The sequence below is a fragment of the Zalophus californianus genome, chromosome 8, assembly GCF_009762305.2.
Source record: "Zalophus californianus isolate mZalCal1 chromosome 8, mZalCal1.pri.v2, whole genome shotgun sequence".
NCBI classification, from domain to species: domain Eukaryota; kingdom Metazoa; phylum Chordata; class Mammalia; order Carnivora; family Otariidae; genus Zalophus; species Zalophus californianus.
In genome coordinates, this window is record NC_045602.1 from 80,877,264 (window position 1) to 80,901,071 (window position 23,808).

Genomic DNA, 23,808 nt, shown 5'->3' on the forward strand with positions numbered 1-23,808 from the left:
TATTCCCATTTTGTAGATAAGGAAGCGGAGGAACAGATAAATTAAGCAGCCTGCCCAAGGTTCTCAGCTAAGAAGTGGAAGATGGGGCATTTGAACCCAGGAAGTTATGTACTAGAATTGCCCACTTACGTTCCCAAGTCATCAGACTTGAAGGTATTTTTAATTCATTCCCAAGTCACTGCTTTTGGAATTAGAGCACATGGTAGCACCTTCTGGGGAGAGAGAGGGTGCTAGGAAGGGACAGTTATGCCAGGAGATCTACAGAGGTTTGAATCCCTGCTCTGTCAATTACTAGCGAGGTGACCTTGGGAACATTATTCCACCCCTCATGAGCCTCAGTTATGCTATCTGTGAAACGGGGGCAATGATGGTACATCTCATTGGGTTGTTGAAACGATGCATTTAAATGCCCAGCACAAGGAGCTGACTGTCTGCTCTCCACCAGCTTCTAACTGTGGCCAAAGAAGTAAAAGTTTACTCCCAGTTACCTTGGTGACTAAGGGGCATGTCAAATTGTCTACAGTCTTAGCTCTTTCCCCAGCCAGTGAGTGGAGAGATGTACACACTTGGAGCTGAGCATCCAGCACAATTGCTTGTCCTGTTAGGGTTCCATAGAATGCTCCAGAGTGTACTCAGGGGGGCTTCCTACTGGCCAGCCCTTTCTGAACCCTGTTGCCAGGACAGGGCAATCGTTCAGAGGGTCAGGGTGCAGGGAGAGACATTCCGCTGGGCACTGCCTGGCCAACTGGGTCTAACTGGGCCTTTTCTCTGCCAACAGTCCTGAAATACCAGGTCGTGAGTGATGCCCTAATTGTCCCCAGCCGTTGTTCTCCTAAGGCGGCCCAGCTCTCCTGCCCCTGCCATGGGGTCCCTGATTTGAGGTCAGTATGTCACTATATCCCTATTTCATGCCTATTCATCATGTCTGCTTCACAGACACACTCCCAGAGGAGGTGAGTTTCTTATTTATAGACATGTCTGAATCTACTCCACCAACAGCATCAAAGGCAGCTGGATATATGAACTTACTATTACAAGGTAAGAAAACAAAAACCAAAGACAGAGAATTTGTAAACCTGAGAGGCATCTCTTTTACTCTTGCTCACATTTTGTCTAGTATGGTGTTCCAATCCAAGTGCTCAATAACAGGGTTCTCTGGGGGTGCCTGGGTGGCTCAGTCAGTTAAGCATCCAACTCTTGGTTTCAGCTCAGGTCATGATCTTAGGGTCCTGGGATTGAGCCCCGTGTCGAGCTCCCCGCTCAGCGGGGAGTCTACTTGTGGATTCTCTCCTTCTCCCTCTGCCCCTCCCCCTGCTCACACACTCTCTCTAAAAATAGATAAATAAATCTTTATATATAAAAAAAATTTGATCTCAGGCTCCTGGGATTGAGCTCCACATCGGGCTCCCTGCTCAGCGGGGAGTCTGCTCTTCCCTCTCCCTCTGTGCTCTCTCTCCCTCTCTCTCTCTTTCAAATAAATAAATAAAATCTCTTAAAAAAATTAACAGGGTTCTCTGAACTCTGGAGTACTTGGAATGAGGGTTTGTTCAGGAAGGAAAGATCCCTTGGAGGTTGCGGTTATTGTGAGGACTGTAGGGCATGGACAGTTTCAGGCTGTGACTCATTTCCATGATCAAGACCACTGTTAACTCAGGTGAAGGGCCATGCCTCTGCCTGGGTCTCCTACTCAACTCAACTCCTCATCTTCTCAAAAGAGGAAGGAACTTGAGGGCTCAAAAGAAATCCTGTGCAAAGTGGCTAAACTTCCAAACATGTGTATAGAAATTTTAAAAATTAATACTAAGGCAAATTTTTTTTTTTTTTTTTTACACCAGGTACCCCCGCTTCCTCGGTCAACAGAGGAGTTGCAGTTGCTTGTTTCATCAGTTTGGCTCCTCTTTCTAGCACTCAGAGAGGGCCCCCTCTCTGACCTCTGCAACCTGTGTCCTATTCTCCTTGGGGCATGGATCACCCTCTTCTGATCTCGTGTTGTGGGAGAAGAATGGACTGGAGATCAAGCAGGCCAGGACTCCAATCTCTGTTCCACTGTTTACTTGCTGTGTGACTTTGTGTAAGTCACTTAGCTTCTCTGAGCCTCAGTTACCTCAGCCATGACATGAAAATGGTAAGAGCAGATACTCTGCAGGATTATATGGCTTTGAGATGATGCATATAAAGGGTGTATAGTAGGTGTTAGATAAATAGCAATTCTTTTTTTTTTTTTTGAGGTGGGGGGAGAGGCAGAGAGAATCTTTTTTTTTTTTTTTAAAGGAGGGAAGGGCAGAGAGAGAGAATCTTAAGCAGGCTTCATGCCCAGCGTGGAACCGGACATGGGGCTCAATCTCACAACCCTGAGATCAGGGCCTGAGCTGAAATCAAGAGTTGGCCACTTAATTGACTGAGCCACCCAGGCGCCCCAGCAGTTCTCATTTTTATATCTTTCAGGATGTACCCCAATTCCATCTTTTCAAAATCCAAAATACCAGAGGTGTTTTCAGTGTTTCTCTCTTAGTTTAGTTAGCTCAGTCAGTCTAACCACACCTGGTAAGTTGTGGGAAGGCAAGACCCAGGCCATCCAAATATTCCACACCTCTGAGTGTGCCAGGTACCTATCTATGCACCACGAACCTGAGCTGACCAGTGATCAACAGATAAGCTACTATAATCACCTCTGGCAAAATCTCCCAAAGCAAAGACGGATCTAGAATCATGTATCGTTGTTTGGACAAAGTGATCTTTATGGGTTTCCTAACCATGTGATAGTTCTTAGTCCTTTGCAAAGACTGCAGAAGCCGGGGCCCCTGTGTCTGTACCTTATTGCCCGTGTCACTGTCCACCAGGAAGCCCAGGACGCTGAGAACCACACCGCTCACACCCATGGGACATTGGCTCTGGCCCCTGTGTTTCAGGGTCACCCAGTGTGGATCCACACTTGGGCTTTCATACTCCTGCGCTGGTGAAGAATGTGGAGGGTGGAAAGACGCCTGGTCTGGCTGGACAAGAGACCGGTCATCTGGTAGCATTTCCTTGAGATGTCCCCCATCGTCGTCCTCCTCCCCCTCTTCCATGCATGACTGAAGTAGATGAGTCACAAATTCCAAAAGCAGCAAGTGGAACAGATGCCAAGAGCCTACATTGAAATAACAACCCCAAATGAGTAATTAGATAGACAGATGGACAGATAAACAGATCACTATGGAATTACCAACTTTTCTGGGGCTTTTAACTTCTGTGTACTGGGGCCTTCTCACTCCTATAGCAGATCCTGGAGGTTCCTGGGCAGGTATTCCATACCCGTGAACCCCAGCAAGGTGGCTCCTGGGACAGAAAGCACAGACAGCTAAATAGCCTGAGCCATGAGAGGGAACTTAAAGCCCATCCAGTGTGAGGTGGGAGAAAAGCAAATCCTACAGAGAAAGAGGTGCGGTTCCCAGAGCTGGAGAATGTACCTCTCAGCCCCCTTTGGTTGGCACACGGGGTAGTTAAGGGACAGGCTGGGAGGAGATGTGGAGGCAGAGTATGGAAGGGAGCCAGCTGCCGATGGGAGGCTGGAAATGTAGCGCCTGCAGGTCCGCCATCAGGGAGATCGTGAAGGGGAGACAGGAGGGCATGTGACTCAGCTGAACGCTCCAAATCCCAAGGCCTTTGGTCTTCCAGGAAAGAAGGATAATTAATGTTCAGCTGAAAAGCGGGGCAGGGTTGAGGGGAGGGGGATCTGGCTTATTGCTATCATTAAAAGATACTTTTTTTTTTCTTAAAAATTTTATTTATTTGACAGAGAGAGACACACAGAGAGAGGGAACACAAGCAGGGGGAGTGGGAGAGGGAGAAGCAGGCTTCCCGCTGAGCAGGGAGCCTGATGTGGGGCTCAATCCCAGGACCCTGGGATCATGATCTGAGCCGAAGGCAGATACCCAATAACTGAGCCACCCAGGCGCCCCAAAAGATACTTTTTTAATGAAGGTAAAACCACGGCTCTCAACAGATATAAAATGAACACGTGTCAAAGATCTCATGTAAGTCATTTATTAAAGAGGAAGTTCGTAAAATGTTGCCAACTTGTTCAAAGGAGAATTCCAAGCACTGAGCATGTATAGACAGTAAAGATGCTCCACAGATCTGTCCTCAGGGCAGTAATGAATAGCATCCACCTGACACAATTAGTTTGCATTTCCCTGGGGGAGAATCATTTGCATTATTATTGATACAATTTAGAGAGTTGTAAAATAACTCAAACACAGGAAAGCTGAAGATAACTCAGAAGGGTGCACTGAACCTTCTGCCTATTTCAAAGCCTTTCCTCCATTTCCAGCAAATTTTGTCCATTTCAAAGCCTTACGCAATGTTTGTTTTTCCGTGATGGATCCCGGGGAGACAGAATGACCTGACTTGGTCTGGAATAAGCCTGACCAGTAACCTCTGGCCCATTTAACCACATGAAGAGGAAAAACCAGTGTAAATACTTTTTGGGACATCATACAGAGGTCCAAAGAGGGTGTGTGGTGGGGTAGGGGGCAACAGCTTCAGGGCTGGGTTTCTTATCAGGAGCTCAGCACAGGAGCTCCACTCCCTCACTTTGCTCTGGGAGAGCATTAGCATAAAGCAGAGTCATTTTGGACTTCACTAAAGGGGAGAGTCTCATTACCAGTGAGTGTCACCTCCATGGATGACAGGTGACAGCAGCCACCCTCGAAAGAGTTCCAGAGTGTTGGCAAAACTGGTCTACGATAAAGCTTGTCTTCTCTTCCTCGTTTCACCTGCCTGCCGTGAGGGCATCTGGCAGCTCTCTGGAGCAGGGATTCTTCACCCAGATTGGTGTGCAAGCTCACAGGGGCGGAGACTTTGTCTTTTCACTGCTGTTACGCCTAGTGCCTGGGAAGGTGCCTGGGACTTTGTAGGGACACAATAACTATCCACTGGAATGAATGATCCTCTCCATGGGGCTCAGTGGTGAACTTCCCTTCCTACAGTTCCTCTATGCTGCATCTTTGCCACAGATGGGACAGACGTGACCCTTCCTGACAAAGAAAGACCACCTATTTGAGCAGATAGTTTGCAATGGATGCTACTTCACTCTTTCCACTATCTGCATACAATGGTGACTGGATCAATCGTTAGTCCTGAAATTTAAACTTGGGTGCCCCAAAGAACCCATTTTCCCCCCCATCTCAGTTGGCTCCCTGGGTGCTTTTCTAAAAACACCCAAGTACACAATTCAAAAACAAGGGGAGGCCTCTTATGCATCCAACCATGATGGAAAGGGAAAGGGAAGTTTGGTTTGACTGTTTGATGGACTATCACGGTTGCCATTAAAACACAATTATTATGGCTTTCTAGGTCTGTGTTGTATTTTACAAAAAAGGTGAAAAGAGGGGCGCCTGGGTGGCTCAGTTGGTTGAACGTCTGCCATCGGCTCAGGTCATGATCCCAGCGTCCTGGGATGGAGTCCCTTGTCGGGCTCCCTGCTCAGTGGGGAGTCTGCTTCTCCCTCTGCCTCTGCTGCTCCCTCTGCTCGTGTTCCTGCTCTCCCTCTCCCTCTCACAAAAATAAATAAATATTTTTTTAAAAAGGTGAAAAGAAGGTGACTGGATTCTATGCTTAATAACATTTTAAAATACCAAAATGTTTTGTGTTCTCTGTCTGACTTACCGAAACTATCTCTGTGGCAGAGAGTCATGGCTTTGCTTACGGCGGTGAGAAGGAAATTCCATCTTAGCTGGAAGCTGGCGGCCAATTTGATAAACTCTTCTTTGCTTCTGCTGGGCTATTACATTTTTGTGAGGAAAAAAAATGCTGGGGTTTGTGACAAAGTCTGGAAGATCATGTACGCACGGCTGCCACGCACAGACGCCCCCAAGTGGCCGGGCGAGAAGAGGAAAAAGAAACGATGAGGCAGAGGCACAGTGGGCTATTTGTGGTCTCCCGCATCTCCTGTGGAGATGATTCTAGGGCAGAACCCTTTGAGATTGGCGGAGAGAAGGAAAGAGGTGGGTAACTGGCCTACGTTTTTTGTTTTGATTCCACACAGTTTTCCAAAAGCGGTCATTTGTGAAGCACCACAGAGGACTGGCGCGGGCAGCCTCTCTGGGCCCACCTGGCAGTCGCCCCTGAGAGAGCTGCTGGCCGCTCTATACCTGCCCAGTCTGAGCGCGTGCAAAAGCGGCCCAGGACCCCACACTAATGAAGGTAACTGCGCTGATTCTGGAAAGCACAAAGCTGGCCGCTGCACCATGTGCATGACCTGAGGCCTGGAAGCTTCCATCCGGGCAGCCAGTGGACAGGCTGGGTAGCACTAAACTGGGTACCAGTGAGATGCCTCCACATGCAGGCTGCAAAACTCCAACTAGAAAGAGAGTCGCCTTGGGGATCCTATGAATCTCGCGGGCATGTGTTAGAATGAACGCCCCTGAAGCCCTCCTAAGCCTCATCATGTATTTGGGCCACACACGGGGCACGACCACAAGTCTCTGAGGAGGAGATGTTGAGCCTGGCTAGAAATGAGGGAATAATACCCTTTTTCATCTCTGCTGCTCCTTCCTCTGCACACTGTGAGTGCCCCGGGCTCTGGGAGGTGGTGAACCCCATCCAGGAGCAGCATCCTCCCACCGTGGGCTCCTGGCCCCTGGCCTGGTGCTTCTGACCACCTAACACAGGACTCCCAGAAGGAGCCCCGCTCAACGGACACAAGGATACTTCTGAAAAGCATGGGGAGAAGTAGCCCTGGGTGACCAGCACTCTGCACAAGTGTTGAAATGTAAACCCTGAGAGCTGTGGCTACCCACGTGGCACTTCAGGCCCCTGTGTCCAGAAGCTGCTGCTGGGCCCAAACCAGTGAGAACTGGGAGAGGGAGCACGTGACCCAGCTGACCGGCTTCCTCTGTGAGCCTGCAGCCAGACGCCAGCCACCGAAGCCGTTAGTCACCTCCCACATGCCTCAGGGCTTATATTTCCACAGTCTGAGTATTTTATTGACAATAGTCTGGTTTTTTATCAGCCAAGATGTTGTACAAAAACAAGACCTTCAAAGGCACGGTTACAAAAATACCATTTTTCTAACATGCCTCATTTGTGAAGGCTGAAGATATGGGGGTGGGAGTCTTGGGAAATACAGTGTTACATGGTCTAAAACAGGGTGAGCCTCTCGGGCTGCTTTGAGGCAGGATTGGTATTACTGGTCTCAGGGGGACTCATCTTGGTTCAAGTCAGGCGTGGAGTGAAAACCCAAAACAAGGAACAGAGGCTTGAAAGCTTCTACGGGTGAAGCTATCAAATGAATACATGTCTCCACAGCAAAGCAACCCTGGACATGCTTACCACTGTTACAAACAGGCTTTGCCAAAGCCCAGCGAGGAGAAAGAAAAGCCATACGGAATCGGGAACGATTATCACCCAGAGGCAAAGAATGGAAACAGACACCTGCCAAGCGTTGGAACTGACTTCCAAACTCCTTCCCGAAAAGTTTCCTGGTTCATCTCTGAGGTGTGTCACCTTACTGCCACCTGCAGTCTTAGGTATTACCTGTGCCCTTTTTTCTTTGATAGAGAGGACAGGCATATAGACAAGAACACGTGGGGCAGGAAGGGGGAGAGAAAGAAATGTGACTGGAGGCTTAACAGAAAGCCCAAAGTCGAGTTTCTGGCCCAGGCCCTCCAAGTCTTTGTTCTCTGCTCCAGAGACGTCTGCTTCTTCCGTAAATGGCCCTCCATTTTTCCATATGCTCATTCTGCTCTTGCCAGTCTCGTGTGGACATTGTTCCTTTTCTTAGTTTGCTTTAATCCTATTCACCTTCTACATCTTGTTTAAATCCCACCTCCCTCATCAAGGCCCTTCCTAACTGCCTCAGCCTTCAGAGGACAATGCCTCAAGGCAGCGCAGCCCTCGGCTGCCTCGTCTGGGTCTAGGTTTTAATGCATAGCCCCCAGCTCCTCAGCCACCACCACCCCCTCTGGGTCGCTGGGCGGGGGTGCTGGGACTTTCTCTGACAGTACTCTTAGCTCTTACAGTGAGGCTGCCAAGGCAGAGGATGAGGACAACAAGCCAAAGTAACGCCCTAGTCAAGTAACACCCAAGTTTCAAGTCGACCAGAAGGACCAAACCCATCTGTATCTAAAACAATGCATCTTTGATTTTGTGAAATCAAGCTTAACACTTGGATGGTTCTGCAAAATACCTAGACCAGCACTGTTCTCCCTAAATAGACTGTTTTCTCTCTTCCTCCTAGACATTCTTGCTTGGTGCACACATACACTCATCCATGCTCATGGGCTCGCCCTCACACACATTCACCTACATACCCATGTTCAGTCCACACTCATGCTCACTTGCACACACACTCACCCACGCTCACCCCCACATGCTCATCCACCATCACCCCCACTCACCTGCACATACATGCTCACTTGCACACACACCTGAGACCACACATGCTCACCCAAGTGCACGTGCTCACCCACAAACACACACCTGTATGTGCCAGCCTCTGATTCCTGCCTTGTTGCAGGAGGTACTGAGACACCACTTCCCTATCTTTAACACCCGCACCAACCTTGACACATTTCTGGCCAGAGAAAACTCTTTCATTGCACCGGGTCATGGGCACTGGTGCTAAAATGTAGCTAGAATGATCAACAGCCCTTTCTTCCCTTAAAAAAAAAAATAATGGTTTTGTACCTGGAAGACAAATGTTTGGAGATTTGAGGATAGACAATTCAGGAATATGCTGAGATCCGTGGATGTCCCCAGCAAAGAAATCAAACTGCTTAAACCTGGAAACAAAAGAAACAAAACGATTGTGAGCAAAGTAGCAGGATTTTACTGTAGGTATTTGTATACTAGGTGACCTAGGGGACAACACTGGACCGGTAGTTCAAAGGCATTTCCTGGGGCCTCACACTCCTTTTGAAAACAAAGGAAGAATTCTAAAGCTGGATTTGTCACCTCTGCGGTCAACTAGTTCAGAGTTACATGGTCTTGCCTCTTAGGAACCATGTCTGTCACTTGTTGAAATGGAAAAAAAATATTTTGAAATAATAACTACACCTTGTAATTATACAGAACCCAGCTACAGATGAGCTCATTGCATGATACAGACATGAGCTCACCTACCCTTGCCGTTTTCACAACAGGGGTAGTTTATTAATGTCCTTTAAACCCATGGTGGACATCAAAGCCGATGAGGGATGTGCCTTGCCTGGGGCTATAAATTCAGTACAGACCTGAAGGGTGGGGCCCAAGCATGTGTGACATCAGGACTGGGTCCTCACCTGCACAGGCAGCACTGAGCAAAGAACAGTCTTGGGCTCGCCCACCTTTTGGAATGCGGCTATGTACCAAGCAGAGTTTAGAAACCTGAGTAAGTTGCCATGGCCCTGACTGAGGCTTGGCCAGGTCTCATCTGGAGGATCCTCCAGGGACACCTCCAGCATTTATCTGCTAGGCGTCAGCAGTGGTGACCAGAATACTGCCTCCCTGCTGGCTCTGTGCCCTCTTGGAAGTTCTCTTCACAAGAATGCCAGTAGGAGCACACAGGACCACTGGGCAGGCTTCCGGGGGAGAGGCCTCATGCCCTTCTGGGGCTCCCTGCGCTCTGGCTGGGGGCAAGAGCAGGCTTTGGGCAATTACCTGGAGTTTGGGGGAGAACCAGTAGCCTGGGAAGAGGGCCTTTTGGGCTCCTACTAATGAGCACTGCTTGTCCATATCTCTGAAGTTTCCTAGGTTAGGGGTTTACCTTCTTATTACTGGTTTGGGAGGGAAGGAGCTGGGATTTGGAACAGCCAGACAATAGGGGCAGGGGCGACCCGCCGACAAGTATGGACCTATTTATATATTTTAATAACTGGTACAATCCTACCAAAGTCGGCCCTACTTCCAGGTTAAGAAAGAGGCCAGGATAATTTGTGGTGCATTTATGCACTACTGAATCCATGTATTCAACTAGTTATGAAGTATGTGGGTGCTACCATGCGCCAGCACCGTGTTGGGTGGACCAAGATGAATAAGCCACAGCTGACACCGGAAGAAGCCCACAGGTTCTGGGGAGGCAGCTCTCAGCACAGCTAAGTGTATCAGGACAGGGCCAGGCTCATGGAGGATGAGGCTACTGGACCTTCCCGGGCCATCCTGGGGGGTGTCTGGAACGTGCATGAATGGAGCGCGGCTCCCATGGCCCCTCCTGGCAACTCTCCTACAAAGGCCTAGAGATTCGCCTGTAGTCTGGGGGAGGAGGTCATACACCTTCTGCAGCTCTCCTCCTGAAACAGCACCCAGGTTCTCCCCGCTGAGTGAGGACAGCTGCTTCTCTCACTACTCTCGCTTCCCGGAGATGGAACAATGCTGTCAGCCCGCTTGTCAAGCTCTTTGTGCAAGGGAGATTTTTCCCTTGAAAACAGTTACAACTCTCAGATAGCAAAGGGCAGGAATATCCACATACTTACTATCACTTGTTTGGAAAGTAGTGAAATAACGGTAAGAGCACATGGCTAAGCTTCACCTTGTGAAAAATAACACTGGTAATGCTCACAATAGTGACACAGCGGAATCTGGCAAGGCAGGGTTAACTTAATGTGATTCGGACCGAGTTAGAAGAGACACTGTTGAATCTGCTGTACAAGATCGATGTTTTTTTCCAAAGGAGACACCCTACGTTGATTTCCAGGAAGAAATACTGGGAAGCAACAACCACCCTCCTCTGTTCATTCATTCAACAAATGTGTATTAGCACTGGTGACATGGCGAACCCTTCCTCACCCCTGCAGGAAGAGATGTGCGAGCAGATAAATGATAATATCAAAGAGTAAAGTAGGTTCCACCTCTATTAAGAATTCATAAACTAGTGATGGCCACGCCAGCCCCAAATATATCCCAAATGACCCAATAACGCAAGGTGCAGAAGGGAGATTACATTTCATCTCTGCATGTGTCTCCAGGTCAGCGGCACTACTCGGGTTACTTGGCAGGGCTTTCTTAGACATGTCCAAAGTGCCTCGACTGATGATGGCATGTAGATCCGACTTCAAAACGCTGACTCTCCTGTTATTTTTCAACACCATTCTCATAGTCTAAAGATAATAGAGAAGCATAATAACTTCATTAAATCTTGTCCTTTTACTTTTGCCTAATTCCCCTCTCCAAAAGACTAAGTTTTTTTTTTTTTTTTTAGGAGAAAGAGAAGTGGATTTGGGTATTACCCACTAAAACTGAATCCTACATGACAACTGAAATGTTCAAATTGCACGTATTCTAGGACGGCCTTTCTGAAAATCACCTTTCAGAGTCCTTCTGCTCAGAGGCAGATGTGGTCAGGGCTCCTGGGGCTCTGTGGCTCTTCCTCTCCCTGATTCTTATTCCCTACACCCCACTCCAAGCACCTGAACTACTCTAGAGAGGAGCACGGCGGCTCTGCCGGAAGCTCTGCAAGGAGAATGTGGCTCCACAGATGCCAGTTCCAGAGGGGGGCTGAGGGCACCAGACGCTATCTCTGTCCTTCCTCTGGGCCATGAATTCAGCTGCTGGGAGCTGACTTTTTCAGCCACCCAACGGGGACAATCCAATCCCCTCCATTTCTGGAGCCCCAGGGCTGAGCAGCGGGTCATCCTCAACACCAGCCTCAGGAGCAGACCCTGCAGCTACCTCCTCCATCTGACAGGGGAGGAGCCTGAGGGCACCTGGGATGTTGAGTAAACTTTCCCCCAACCATCGTGTTCAGAAAGAGAAGATTCAGAGCAGGGTGGCTCTAGAACCCCAGCTTGCCACTTGGGTTGGCCATCACCGGTTGACCCAATCAGGAATGAGAAAGTGCTGGAGAACCGGATGGGCTGTGAGCACAGAGGCAGGAACCAACCCCGGGAAACGCGAAGTCGAGAGAGAGTTTTGTGCTGGAAGGACAGAGATGGCCAAGCGGAGGGGCCCGGCAGTGCTCCTCCCGAGCTGGGACTGATTTAGAACAGAGCTGCAGTCTAAGCGCTGTCCCAATCTGGTGTCCACAGGATTTCAGAACAGATTCCTGAGGGGCCCACACACTGGCATTATAGAATCTTTCTTTCAGCCCTTCTCTGCCTTCCTCTAACACTGAAGCTACATAAACAACCCAGGAGGGAAAAGGTCAGAGCTGAGAAACCTGGCAGACTGGACACACGGAGTCCATGGGGCCTTGCACAGGGTGACGGTCTCCATCTGTCTATTCTAGACTCTGCCATGATGCCCTTTCACCTCTGACACTGGCTGGCCCTGGTCAGCACTTATGTGGATTCTTCCTCTCGAACTTTAGAACACTGACCTGCTTGTTCTGCTTTTTCTCCTGCAGGGAGAACCTTTCTGAGCAGGGGAGCAGTGGGGTGGGCTTCTACGCTGAGAGTTTTGGGCACTCTACACCTTCCCAGTTAGTGGCCAACAAGGTCCTCCTGTCTGCCCTCTGCCCTCTAAGGAGATGGATATGGCCTCCCTACAACGGGAGCTACCACCTGCTCTTAGGACATACTTGCACCTTTCACTTTTTGCTTCAGGAAACTGCTTTGTTCCCTACTGTCCTGTTGGCTGAAACCTACCTTTGCCATGTTGGAAAGGTATGTCTTCCTTCTTAGTCTTTTGACAAACACAGTAACTTCTGTTGAGAACAAAACATATGGCCATTATTAATACTGTAGCTTCAAGTTTTTTTTAAATAAATATTTTTATTTATTTATTTGACAGAGAGAGAGAGTGGGCGAGAGAGTGCACAAGCAGGGGGAGGGGCAGAGGGAGAGGGAGAGGGAGAAGCAGACTCCCCACTGAGCAGGGAGCCTGATGCGGTCCTCGAGCCCAGGACCCTGAGATCATGACCTGAGCCGAAGGCAGATGCTTAACCGACTGAACCACCCAGGTGCCCCTGTAGCTTCAAGTTCTTACGCACACAGTGGGGAAGAAGGCGCACAGCACGGACGTGAGGCCCGCGGGTTTGCCCAGGAAGGTACAGCTGCCTAAACTGCCCTCCACACAGGGAGGCCTCCACGCATCCTGGTCTTCCACCGCCCACTGGCCCTTTCCCGAATGGCTAGGAGATACTGGCAGGGGCCACTTGACTAAAACCATCCCCCCCGCCCCTCCGTGCCAGAATGTGATGTACTCCCAGCATCTGACGTGCCTGCTCAAAGGAATTTAGGACTTCCCCCAACTTTGTCATTTCTACAGTGCTCTCCTCAACAACTGACCCAAGGAGGGGCGCCTGGGTGGCTCAGTCACTTGAGCATCCGACTCTTGATTTCAGCTCAGGTCAGGATCTCAGGGTCCTGGGATCGAGCCCCGCATTGGGCTCTGTGCTCAATGGGGAGACGGCTTCAGGATTCTCTCTCTCCTTCTGTTCCACCCCCATGCTCACTCACTCTCTCTCAAATAAATAAATAAATCTTTAAAAAAGAAAAGTGACCCAAGAAAAGGAAAGGGCAAAAAGAGGAAACATAAAGGGAGTGTGTGCATGTATTCATCTGACAAATATTTATGAGGGACACTAGTGCAGTGTTTGCTCCATAAATGTGTGCTGGGTGTTCACCGGATTGTTGGACGAAGGAGGGCAGCCTCTACCTGCTAAGGGCTCACCCTCTGAGGATGGGTCACCAGACCTACAGATGCCTTCCCCACAGCAGGGTAAGAGCCCCGGGCAGTGTGAGAGCCACCTGGGGAGGAATGAAGGAAGCGGTGTGGGGGGGTGCAGAGGGGAGGGAGGGGCCTGTTTGGAAGAAGGTGTCAGGTGTGGCTTCATTTAGAATGTGCAAGTTAGGAGTTAGGGAGGGGTGAGGGCTTGGCGGGGGAGGGAGGTGGGGGGTGGGGACGGGGCTGGCATTCTAGGCAGAGACAGGAGCAGGAATAAGGACCTTTTTGGATACAACCTGTCTTGTGTTGCTGGGGAGCACCAGTGGGGGGATTCCCCCAGGGGTTTGGGACAAGGATGAGACCAGAGGCCAAGCTGTAAATGACTCCACATAGTGAGTGAAGGCCTGTGGACCGTCCAGGCAGCAGGGTCCGTGGAAGGTTTTAATGGGTCAGATCACTGTGTAGAACCATCACTAGGGGCAGAGGGATGTGTGATCGAGGGGGTGAGGCTGGAGGCAGGATGACCAACAAGAAAGCTCTGAAGTAGCCTCAGGGAGGGACGGAGGGAGACTGGGCTTGAGTGGCGAAATCTCCTCACTTCATGGACCCTCTGCCACAGCAAGTTCCAGACCTCACGTTCCCTGCAGCACCCTCTTTCTGCTGATTCTTGGTTGGCAGTCTCCGGCCCACGGTCCCTGCCCGGCCATGGGAACATGTCCAGGTGGGTCGCGTGGGATCAAGTTTCCCAGTGTGAGTACTGAACACAGCAAGGGGTGCAGGGCTGGTGGGTTAAAATTAGAGCTGGTCCTGTTCTGGGGCCGGTCTGAGAAGACAGCAAACAGTGTGCAAAGAAAGCAAGACTCAGCCCTGAGCAAGCTGGCCCAGGAAGAGGAGGGCCCGGGTGGGGAGGGCGCTGGAGGAAGCTACAGGCAGTGGTGGAAAACCTCACAGAGGCAGGAGGGGGAAAAGAGGTATTCCAGGACCATAAAGCATGTCCTGCACATGCGGGTGAGTGTTGGCATTTTAAGCTGCTGTAGGCCTTGAGCAGACAAACAGCCTGGGGGACATAGTCTTCAGAGACTACCACCTGGCAGCAGGATGGAAGGGAACATGTTCTAGAAGGTCAATGGGGAGACTGAGACCACAAAAGTGGGAATGCCCCAGTGGCCCAAGAGGTGTGAAAAAGTTAAGGACATGGGAGGAATTTCTAAGGAGGGAGCGATATTCTTGGAAGCCTTGCTGAGAGGCCACACAGAGCACAAAGAGGTGGAAGAATATTGGGCCACCTAGCCCAAGGATTGCAGGCTGCCCTCAGGAGGCTGGTTTGAGAAGGCACACATTAGTCACCAGCTGGACGCACTGTGGCTTCTCCCCTGCCTGGACCATAGTCAGTGGCAACTTTTCTGCACCTCTAACCCCGTGGGCCTGTCAGAAATCCATGTTAGGATTTATAAGGGGCAATCGATGAAAGGGTGTGGATGGATCAGCACAAGGACCCAACATTGCACTAAAGAAAATGCCAGGAGATCCGAACTGGTCAGGCCTTGCGGGCTTCAGTTTAGCGCAGGAGGGGAAGAGTTTCCCACCAGCTGAGATGTCCTGCCTCAGTGTGAAAGTTAGATCCTTCATCTACTCTCACAGAATTCATTTTTTTCTTTTCATTGAAACCTACCTTTGAGTTTAGAGATCTGTACAAGGGCTGGAAAACCTTCCAAAGCATTAAGTAGCCACAGCTTAAATTTCTTGCTGAATAACCGGACAGACTTCAGGTACTGGATAGAAACATCTTCCAAAAAGTCATGAAGGAGAACATCCTCAATTCCCTACAACGGAATTGTCGAGAGGAGGTGACTACCGGCCAGGGTAGGCGTCCTCCAGTTCTAAGTGGCCATGTTTGGCCATGCCACAAACTCAGAGAGAAAGCTACCATGTAGCTCTTGTCTCTGCTCAATGCGTGGGGTGTGTGGCCAGAATGGGATTTTTTTCAAAGATCTTAAAATACTGATAATTGTTTCAAAAAATTTCAGAAACACTATTTCAACCAATAGTAGATGGGATCAAACCCAACTACATAAGGGCTGAACCCAGCCTCCAGTTTTCAACCTTTGTGTTAAACATTTCGAGGTACTAGATTGTGTCCTAAAAAATAATAAAGTAAGAGGTAAAGGTTCATGACCAGCTTCAGGAGAAGCATAGAAATTATATACAACTGATCCCCAAATAACAGTAATCACTCTGGAGGTTGAGCATTTAAAAAAAAGCAATGAGAAAACCCAGCACTTCTGTATATTCCAAAGTAATTATTCCAATTACTCATTTTAAAGACTTCTTTGTTGATGTTACCAGAGAAAGAACTTTGACTCAATGCAGGGCTCACTAATCACTGGAACCATACGTCACCAGGTGTACTGGCTTTTTCTTTCCATGAGGTAACTCTCACCGAATTTAAAAAAAGAAGCTGAGTTTTAGAGAAAGATTAAAAGGCTCCATCAACACCATGATTTACTCCTTAGAGGGCCTGAAGTCCATGGAGCCTGCAGAACAGGAGGGCTGCAGTCCTAATCCTAGCATCTGGTATTGGTTTCTGGAAAGGACACAAACCAGCAAGGCAAGCAAATGTCTTCCTACCTTGTACAGTTGCACATCGTAGCATTTAAAGAGCTGGCACACATCGGGCAATGTCATAAGCATGACTGTGTCTTGCTGCAGAGATTTCCAGAAGGAAGTGAGCAAGTCCTCCACCTGATGAGGGAACAGAACATACCTCCCAAAATTCATTTTGTGTCTGGTGAGACTGATGCCCCGTTATATACTTAATCAGCCCCAAATGGTAATGGGATTAATTTCAGTCCAGTTAATGTATAGCTCGGCCTATCAGCTTTTCCAAGCTGTGTTTTAGAAGTGTTCTTTCCAGCAACCCATCAGTGAGCCACTAGCCAGTTGGATGGGCTGATGTGGAATGGCATTTTCAAGTTTTCTGGAATGAAGGCTGTTTCTGACCACAAGGGGGCTCCTGTTGATTTGTAATAGGATGAGGATCTGGCCATAGAGCACAGACCACCGTTTAGAACAAATGTTCATTGACTGACTGACTCCCTCAATTATTTGTCAGCTCAGAAGGATGTGTAACAGTATTTAATCAAAGAGGCCTCCTTGATAAATTAGAATTCACCCAAGGACTGTGTGAGCCAAAGGGCACCGGTATCATTCTCCATGGAGCCTTCTTTAAAGACTTCGGTAGATACCTTTTGTTGTGGAACAAAATGGCAGCTTCCTTACTTTTCTTTATGTTTGCCCATGTTGACTCTTCAGACTCTATTATTGAACCAGGTGGCCAATCTGAGGTGCCAACTAATAAAGACCCTTGCCTTTTTAGGATTTTTGCAGGCTCAAATATTTTGCAGCGCTGAAATCCTGACACGAGGCCCTGCTGATGACTCTAGGCAAAGAGCTATTCCTGTATACAGGCTGTCAAGGAAGTTACAGCCAACTCTCAAAGTACCTGATGACGACTCTGTGATTTGAAATCCAGTTATTGGGGCGTTAATTTTAGAGAAGATATCTCCAAAGAGACTCATAGATATGGAACAAAAAATGCAATAGTGGGATGAATAGGATTATTTAATCTTTTTACTGTCAGGTTGGTGACTTTGGAGCATGGCTTTTGGGGTTGGTCGGTCTGAATGAGGTAGCAACCACGGGCTCATCTCTGCTAACTCCCTCACCACCCTTGTCCAAAGTCATCCAATCCTGTTGCATCTGCTTCAGAAATATTTCTCCAATTTGCCCATCTTTCTCTCTGATGTCACTGTCACTGTTCCAGACTTGACCCCTCCCCTCACTTCTCACCTTGCCTATGACAAAACCTCCTCATTGTCGTCTGCTCCAATATGGCAGTCTTGCATCACTGCTCCCCCACCACCTTCTCAATCAATCAGAATTCTTCACAGGGCATGAGGCCCTTTCTAGGATCAGACTACTTTCCCACATCCCCTATGGTTCTCTCCTTAATAGATATTTATATCTAGTCACAGTGACTCTCCCGTCATGTCATGCCTGAGAACATCTTGCTGCTCTCACCTACACCATTAGTTCTACCTGGAACTCCTTTCCTACTGCACTTTTGAGTGTATCTGAACCTCTGCTTTTCCACTGCAATCAATAGCATCATGGCTTCCCCTTGGGAGACTATCCGGCCATCATTTTTACTCTTTCTCCTAGCACCCAGAACAATCTAATCAAGCTGCCATTCTAGAACTTGCCATACTGTATCATATTTATTGGCTTATATTGCTCCTTTTAGTACCAGATTGTAAGCTTTTTTTTTTCATGAATAGTTGGGTTTATTTCAACAGTGGGTTTGAAATCCTCGCCTTAGGCAAGAGACTACAGTAATTATACCAGGGATAGACAATTTCCTACACTGTCAAATATATAAAAGTTCCTCTTGCACTTTCCTCAACACTGATCAACAAGCAGATTCAGTCCACATTTGCTTTGATCATTCTACTGAGTTAACCCAAGCTTCTTCTTGGGTTGAAATGCCAGAGACTCTGGCATTTCAGGTGGAGGAGGGTGAGGGAGCCTGAAGTAGATCTTCACAGAGTCATAGATGAACCACTGTAGTGCAGTCAGAGTGCCAATCATGATGATACGGGCACAGAGTCCCTTCCACACACCTTTAAATCCAAGTCTCTGAAGAACTTGAGAAGCACTGCTACCTTTCTCCTTATTCAACACAGATACCATGGAATCAGCAGGGTGAGAAACAATTGCACGGAAGACTCCAGCTATGTAACCTGCCACAAATGTTACAACCAGTTGCTCTGCCTTTGAACATTCACTTTGGGGCTTAGGAACCACAAACTTGTACAATGCTTCAATGATATGTTCAAAGCAGGCAAATTTCATCATGGTATATGGTATGTCTCATCCAGAGAGGGGCAACTCCCTTGTAGAATGCTTTTAAGCCTTCTTCCTTATACATTTTGGGAGCTGCATCCCTCAAAGTGTTGGCATAACCTGGCTGGGTTTGAATTTGAACCTTAGCAGCTTCCATAGGAGCCAGGGCAATGTCAGCAAAGAATTCTGCACTGGCAGGAGCAGCCAAATATAGTGATGTGCGCCAGAGATAGGCATGCTCCTCCCCAAGCATGTTGCTATACAAGACTTTGAAAACTTCATAAAAGCCAAACTTGCAGAGCCCCTGCATAGAGTAGCCAGTGAAAGTGGGAGCCTATCCTTTAGCCAAACCACGAACACCAACCCTCTTTAAGTGTAACTGAGAATCCATTAAATATGCCCTTGTACTTCTGGGAGTCCACCTGCATAGGGCATTTCACTAAATCCAGAGGAACGACAGCAGTGTTTGTCAGACCACAACTTAAGACCCCACCAAAGCCACACAGTGCATAAAACTTTATGGAGCCATATTCGCAACTGTACTCTTCCACAGCGGCTGCTGCTAGATTGCAGGGGTGGGAGCAGCGGGGCGGGCCCGGGGGCCCTGCGAGGCTGCTGCAGGGGCCCGTGAGGCCATCGTGTACCAGCTGCAGGTGCAGCACGTTGAACGGGTTCGCCCACACCAGACACGCCACGGACAAGAACATCTTCCTAAGATGGTGAACACACAACCGCTTCCTCCAAAAGCCTGCGGCTCACAGAGGCTGAACGTCCTCCCGACCCTTAGATCTGTGCCCTTCAGGCAGATTATAAGCTTAAGCCTTATGGAGAATACTTTCCTAGTTCCAGAAATGGTACTAGTCACAGGGTAAAAATTAAGTTAATGTTTGATGAGCAAATGAAGGAAAGGAGTGTATTAGATATTCAAGGTGGATGGATATTGAGAAAATTGCATCAGTAGGACAAGGGTCATCCTGAAGCCATTTTGGTCTCTCCTTCACTATAATGCTTTACACTGAATAAGTACTAAATGAACTCATGCTAAATGAATATTATCACACAAAGCTGAAGTACTTAGAACCCTAGGCATCAGAAAAGCTTTCATTTAAATGTGTGCTTGTTTCCCTGGATTTTCTACTGCAAAAGATAAAATTCAGAATGGTTAAAAGACGTGTTTGTGTTTTCCACAGCCAATTCTAGAATAAAACCCAATCATTACAACACAGATGACCCTGCTTCAAAGTCTTGCTTCTTTTTTCGGTTAGCATTTATCAATAAAATGGCTCTTCAGCATGACTGAAAATTCTAAGGTGAATAATATTACCAATACTTTATTCAAAATCAGCATGAATTAGATCTTTAAGAAATAGCTGAATTATATTTGAAGCATAAGGTTATACTAGCACCTTGGAAAATTTCCAAATGATTAAACTGAATAAAAATATCACCTCAGATATCACCTCAGTATCTATAAATAGCTGACTTCTAAGCACTACAGTGCAATGAATTACCACTCGACATCCCTTGAGGGGGTCTTTTCAAGTAAAATGATTAATAATGAGTCATAAATACTTGTATTTTATAGCTAAAACCCTACCCTCTCAAGTTCTTGGTTCCTCACGTTTTGTATAATATCTTGGCAATAGTTGTAGTATTCATCAGCAAGAAAGGCCATCTAGGAAGGATATGGAAAATCATTTCAGTTTTAAAGTCACTTCAAGAATGAACTGATCCTCAAAGACCTCCCTCAGCCCTTAGAGGCTGCTGCCCATGTTGCAGTTCAGCTATAAGAGTAGCTGAGTTCTAACGGTGCTATTTATTTATATGGAGCAATCGATACACATTATTGGCCTAACATGGACATAGCTTCAGTTTTGAAGTCATAACCCCAGGGTCTGTACCACCCACTAAAGAGGCCACCAGTCTCTGACATCTTTCTCCCTAAACCCCAATTTCCCCCTTCATATTCCCCCATCCCAGTTTCTAGAAAATCTGCCTATCTGTTCTCTGCTCTGTCATAGGGAAGCCCTCATTCTAGATGACAAAGTGGTCCCAGGTAGAGCCTTTCTATAGGATGTGAGGGGAAGATCTGAATTTCCTGACTGCCACCAAGCCCAGGAGGGTATGTTGGTGCTCACAGGTCTGGGAGAAGGCAAATATCACTCCATCGGGTTCAAATGATCACAGGCAAACTAAGAAGACATTTACTCCTCTGGGCATCAAAGGCATGAAAAGTTAGTTTCTCCCAGGCATGCAAGCCTACCATTTTGTAGGAATACTTCTTTGCCAGTTCTTGCTCCCAGAATGGACATCTCCTGAATTCAGACAAAGGGGATCCAACTGGGTCTGTCCTTATCGGTGAATGATTTTCACACTAGAAACCATTTACACATGGATTATCTCTTGAAAATAAAATGCATTTCCTTGCATATAAACCATGTAATAATCACATTGCTACTACAGGTTAATGTTCTATGTAACCTTTTATCCACATCTCTGGACATATTGATCCTAGCAACTTTCCCCCCTTATTTCATTTCAAATAATATTAACCTTCCCTTATATTCTATAAACTCTGTTCATCAGGAAGCAGTTAGGACTGAATATATTACTCAAATGTGTCACTCTTACGGTCATGTATTACAAGTGCTGTATAGTAACATGTGATAAAAATATTATCTATGAATAATTTAATACCACAAATACATTTATACAATCCTTGTCTATATAACTGTCCCTCTGAAATAAAACCATATCCTGTCTAGGTCATGATGCCTGTATTATAAAAATGGTTAGTTATATCAGAAATCTCAGGGTCTAACTATCAAGGAAAATGAAGAGCACAGACTTCAGAAGGACACATTACAGAATGGTAAAACATTTCCATCAAGGAGGAAAGAGGTAACATGGCAGAAAGTGAATTTAACATTTCTTCCTGTTGTCCCTTTTGAGCAAGGGAAGGCAGGATCACTCCTGATTGATTGCAGGACCTTGATTTTATTTTAAATGACTTCTTCAAGATTTTCCAGAACAATTTTTGAATAATTTCCATTTCAAAAGAGTAGGTTGAAATCATTCCTAGGGGTTGGAAATTGAGCTTGTGAAGCCTGCCACATTGGATTGCAACACACATGATGGTTTCCTCTTCATTCTCTCTCCACCCCAATGGTTTGCTCTGTGACAGTACAGTTCCAAGATTAGTATTTCACCCTTAGATCTTATATCCTCAGATCTTATATACTCAGAGCCTCACTGAGCTTCTCACTTACATCTTGCTTAGTAGACTGTTTGTGTGGGTTTGCAGTTTGTTCCTGTCTACAAGCCACGTGAGGGCAGAGTGGCCTTCTGAACCACCTGTACCCACCCTTATGGATAGGAGTGGCACTCGGCTACCACCCCACGAGGCGCTGCACACAATCGAGAACAGGCACTGCCAGCTTCCTCCTTCTCTCATGCTCCCTTGTTATCAACTCATATCACAGCGAGGGTCAGGAGAGCTTAGGGGTCATGGTCAACAGTCTTTTCAGTGTCTTAAAATCTGTACTACTTAACTCTTTGTGGTCCCGAACCCCTTTGAGAATCTGACAAAAGCAACTGACCTGGAGAAATGCACACTATGCACTTAATGTTGTGAAGATGCCAATATCGATTCCCCTTATCGATATTTTTGGAATAAATAGAGGCATGGGTGTCTAAATAAATACATGAAGTAGTCGCACAGAAAGGTGACAGCTCAAAGGATGTCATTTCCTGTGGGTGCTGTTTGGTTCCCACTGGGTTTGCACTGGGTGCTATTCAACCCTCATTCCTCACACTTTGGAACACTGGTTTCCCTCGGAGTCATTGGATGGACAACGCTTGTAGTATATGGGTGCAGGTCATCAAGAAGGATGGGGCTGTTTTGTGGAGTTCACTGGCCTGGCCATCAGTCTTCTATTAGAGAAGCACTAAGGAATCATCCAGTCAAATTCTGGCTAGCTTCTCTTCCCTACCACATCTTACCCTAACTACATCCATTTTCTCCATAGCACACCCTGACCTCCTGTATTCATCAATGTTCCTGAGGCTGATGTTGCTATGATCAAAGCCAGTGTTTCTCAAGTGTGGTCCTGAAACCATCTACATCAGAATCTCCAGGAGTGCTTGGGGTTCATATCCCTAGGGCCCTAGTAGATCAGATGAGGGCAGAAATCTGTCATTTTGATCAGCCTCCCAAGTGAGGCTTACGCACGCTCAAGTTGAGAATCACAGTTCCAGGCAGACTATTCTTTGTCTCGCTGCAGAAATCTCTACATTTCAACATGGCAAAATCATCACAGTTCTACCTGTTCAATGTCCTATGTACTAGCGTAGTAATGTACTATTGTTATTGTAGTAATGTAAGAAATCATTGCAAGGAAAACGTGAAAGTAATCAATTACTAACAAAATAATAATAAAAAGCAAAGTTATGTGTTCCTGGAGTTAATTCCTTCCAGGCTCTTCCTGTGAAAAGAACTGATCTTTCAGAAAAAAAATTGTTTTAAAATCACAAATTGAAATCTTTTCTTTACAATATAAACAATCAGAAATTTAAAGTGAAAGTATGTTACAGAACCACTTAAGTTGGAATTTCTGCAGGAGAAGGCATTCAGGAAAGAATCAGAGGGATTCCCATTCTGGAGAAATAATTCAGCAAAATGACAAAGAAAAAAGTGAGACATTCTATTTAGACTTTCCAGCTATATTAAATGCAGTTTGGGATTTTCGATAATTCTAAAAAATGTCATTGTAATCTTTAGTGAGCACATACTGTGTGTCACACCCTAGAGATACAATGGGGGACCCTTCCTGTCAATACCTGACCCTCTACGCATTATCTGTCTCCCCTATCAATTTTCCTGGATGCCGTTGGTCCTTCCTGCATCCTTGAGGACACTGGTCCCTCAGTTATCACCCCCAAAGCAAATGTATCCTGTCATTTTCCTTCTAAAGATGCCTCAATGGTGGCCTACAGTCTCCCCCGGTCTTCACTATAGGTGAAATGTAAATTCCTCGGCCTGGCATTGACAAGCTGTCTACCATCTGACCCTACCCAGAGTCTACTGCTCCCCCAAATCCTCACCTCTGCCTCATTGCCCACACACCTCCCTGCATGAATGCAAACTATGCCAAGATGAATGCCTCCTAAAAGAAGATCCAAGTGACCCCCACAGAATCAGCTCAAGGGCATTGTGGCAGGCAGAATAATGGCCACCAAAGATGTCCACATCCTAATCCCTGGAAACTTAGATGGTGAGAGGGACTTTGCACATGTCATTAAGGTTAAGGAACTTGAGATGGGGCGATTATCTGGATCATCCAG

General features: G+C 47.1%; 1 protein-coding gene and 1 pseudogene across 10 annotated transcripts in view; both read right to left on the reverse strand.

Annotated features, from left to right (window-relative positions):
* Positions 1-23,808, reverse strand: part of RFX8 (RFX family member 8, lacking RFX DNA binding domain) — a 251,754-nt gene that overhangs the window by 2,269 nt on the left and 225,677 nt on the right. For 6 of the 10 annotated variants that reach the window (XM_027622412.2, XM_027622415.2, XM_027622411.2 and 3 more), the window contains 9 exons: positions 20,729-20,839; positions 20,063-20,140; positions 16,192-16,305; positions 15,236-15,386; positions 12,543-12,601; positions 10,901-11,057; positions 8,671-8,765; positions 5,650-5,764; positions 2,814-3,130 (listed from right to left, as the gene is read on the reverse strand). In XM_027622412.2, the coding sequence (XP_027478213.2) occupies positions 2,814-3,130; positions 5,650-5,764; positions 8,671-8,765; positions 10,901-11,057; positions 12,543-12,601; positions 15,236-15,386; positions 16,192-16,305; positions 20,063-20,140; positions 20,729-20,839 (1,197 nt within the window). Of the gene's footprint in view, positions 1-2,813; positions 3,131-5,649; positions 5,765-8,670; positions 8,766-10,900; positions 11,058-12,542; positions 12,602-15,235; positions 15,387-16,191; positions 16,306-20,062; positions 20,141-20,728; positions 20,840-23,808 lie in introns of those variants that run through there. The other 4 variants (XM_027622417.1, XM_027622413.2, XM_027622419.1 and 1 more) reach the window with 3 other exon arrangements.
* LOC113937703 lies at positions 17,892-19,172 on the reverse strand (annotated as a pseudogene).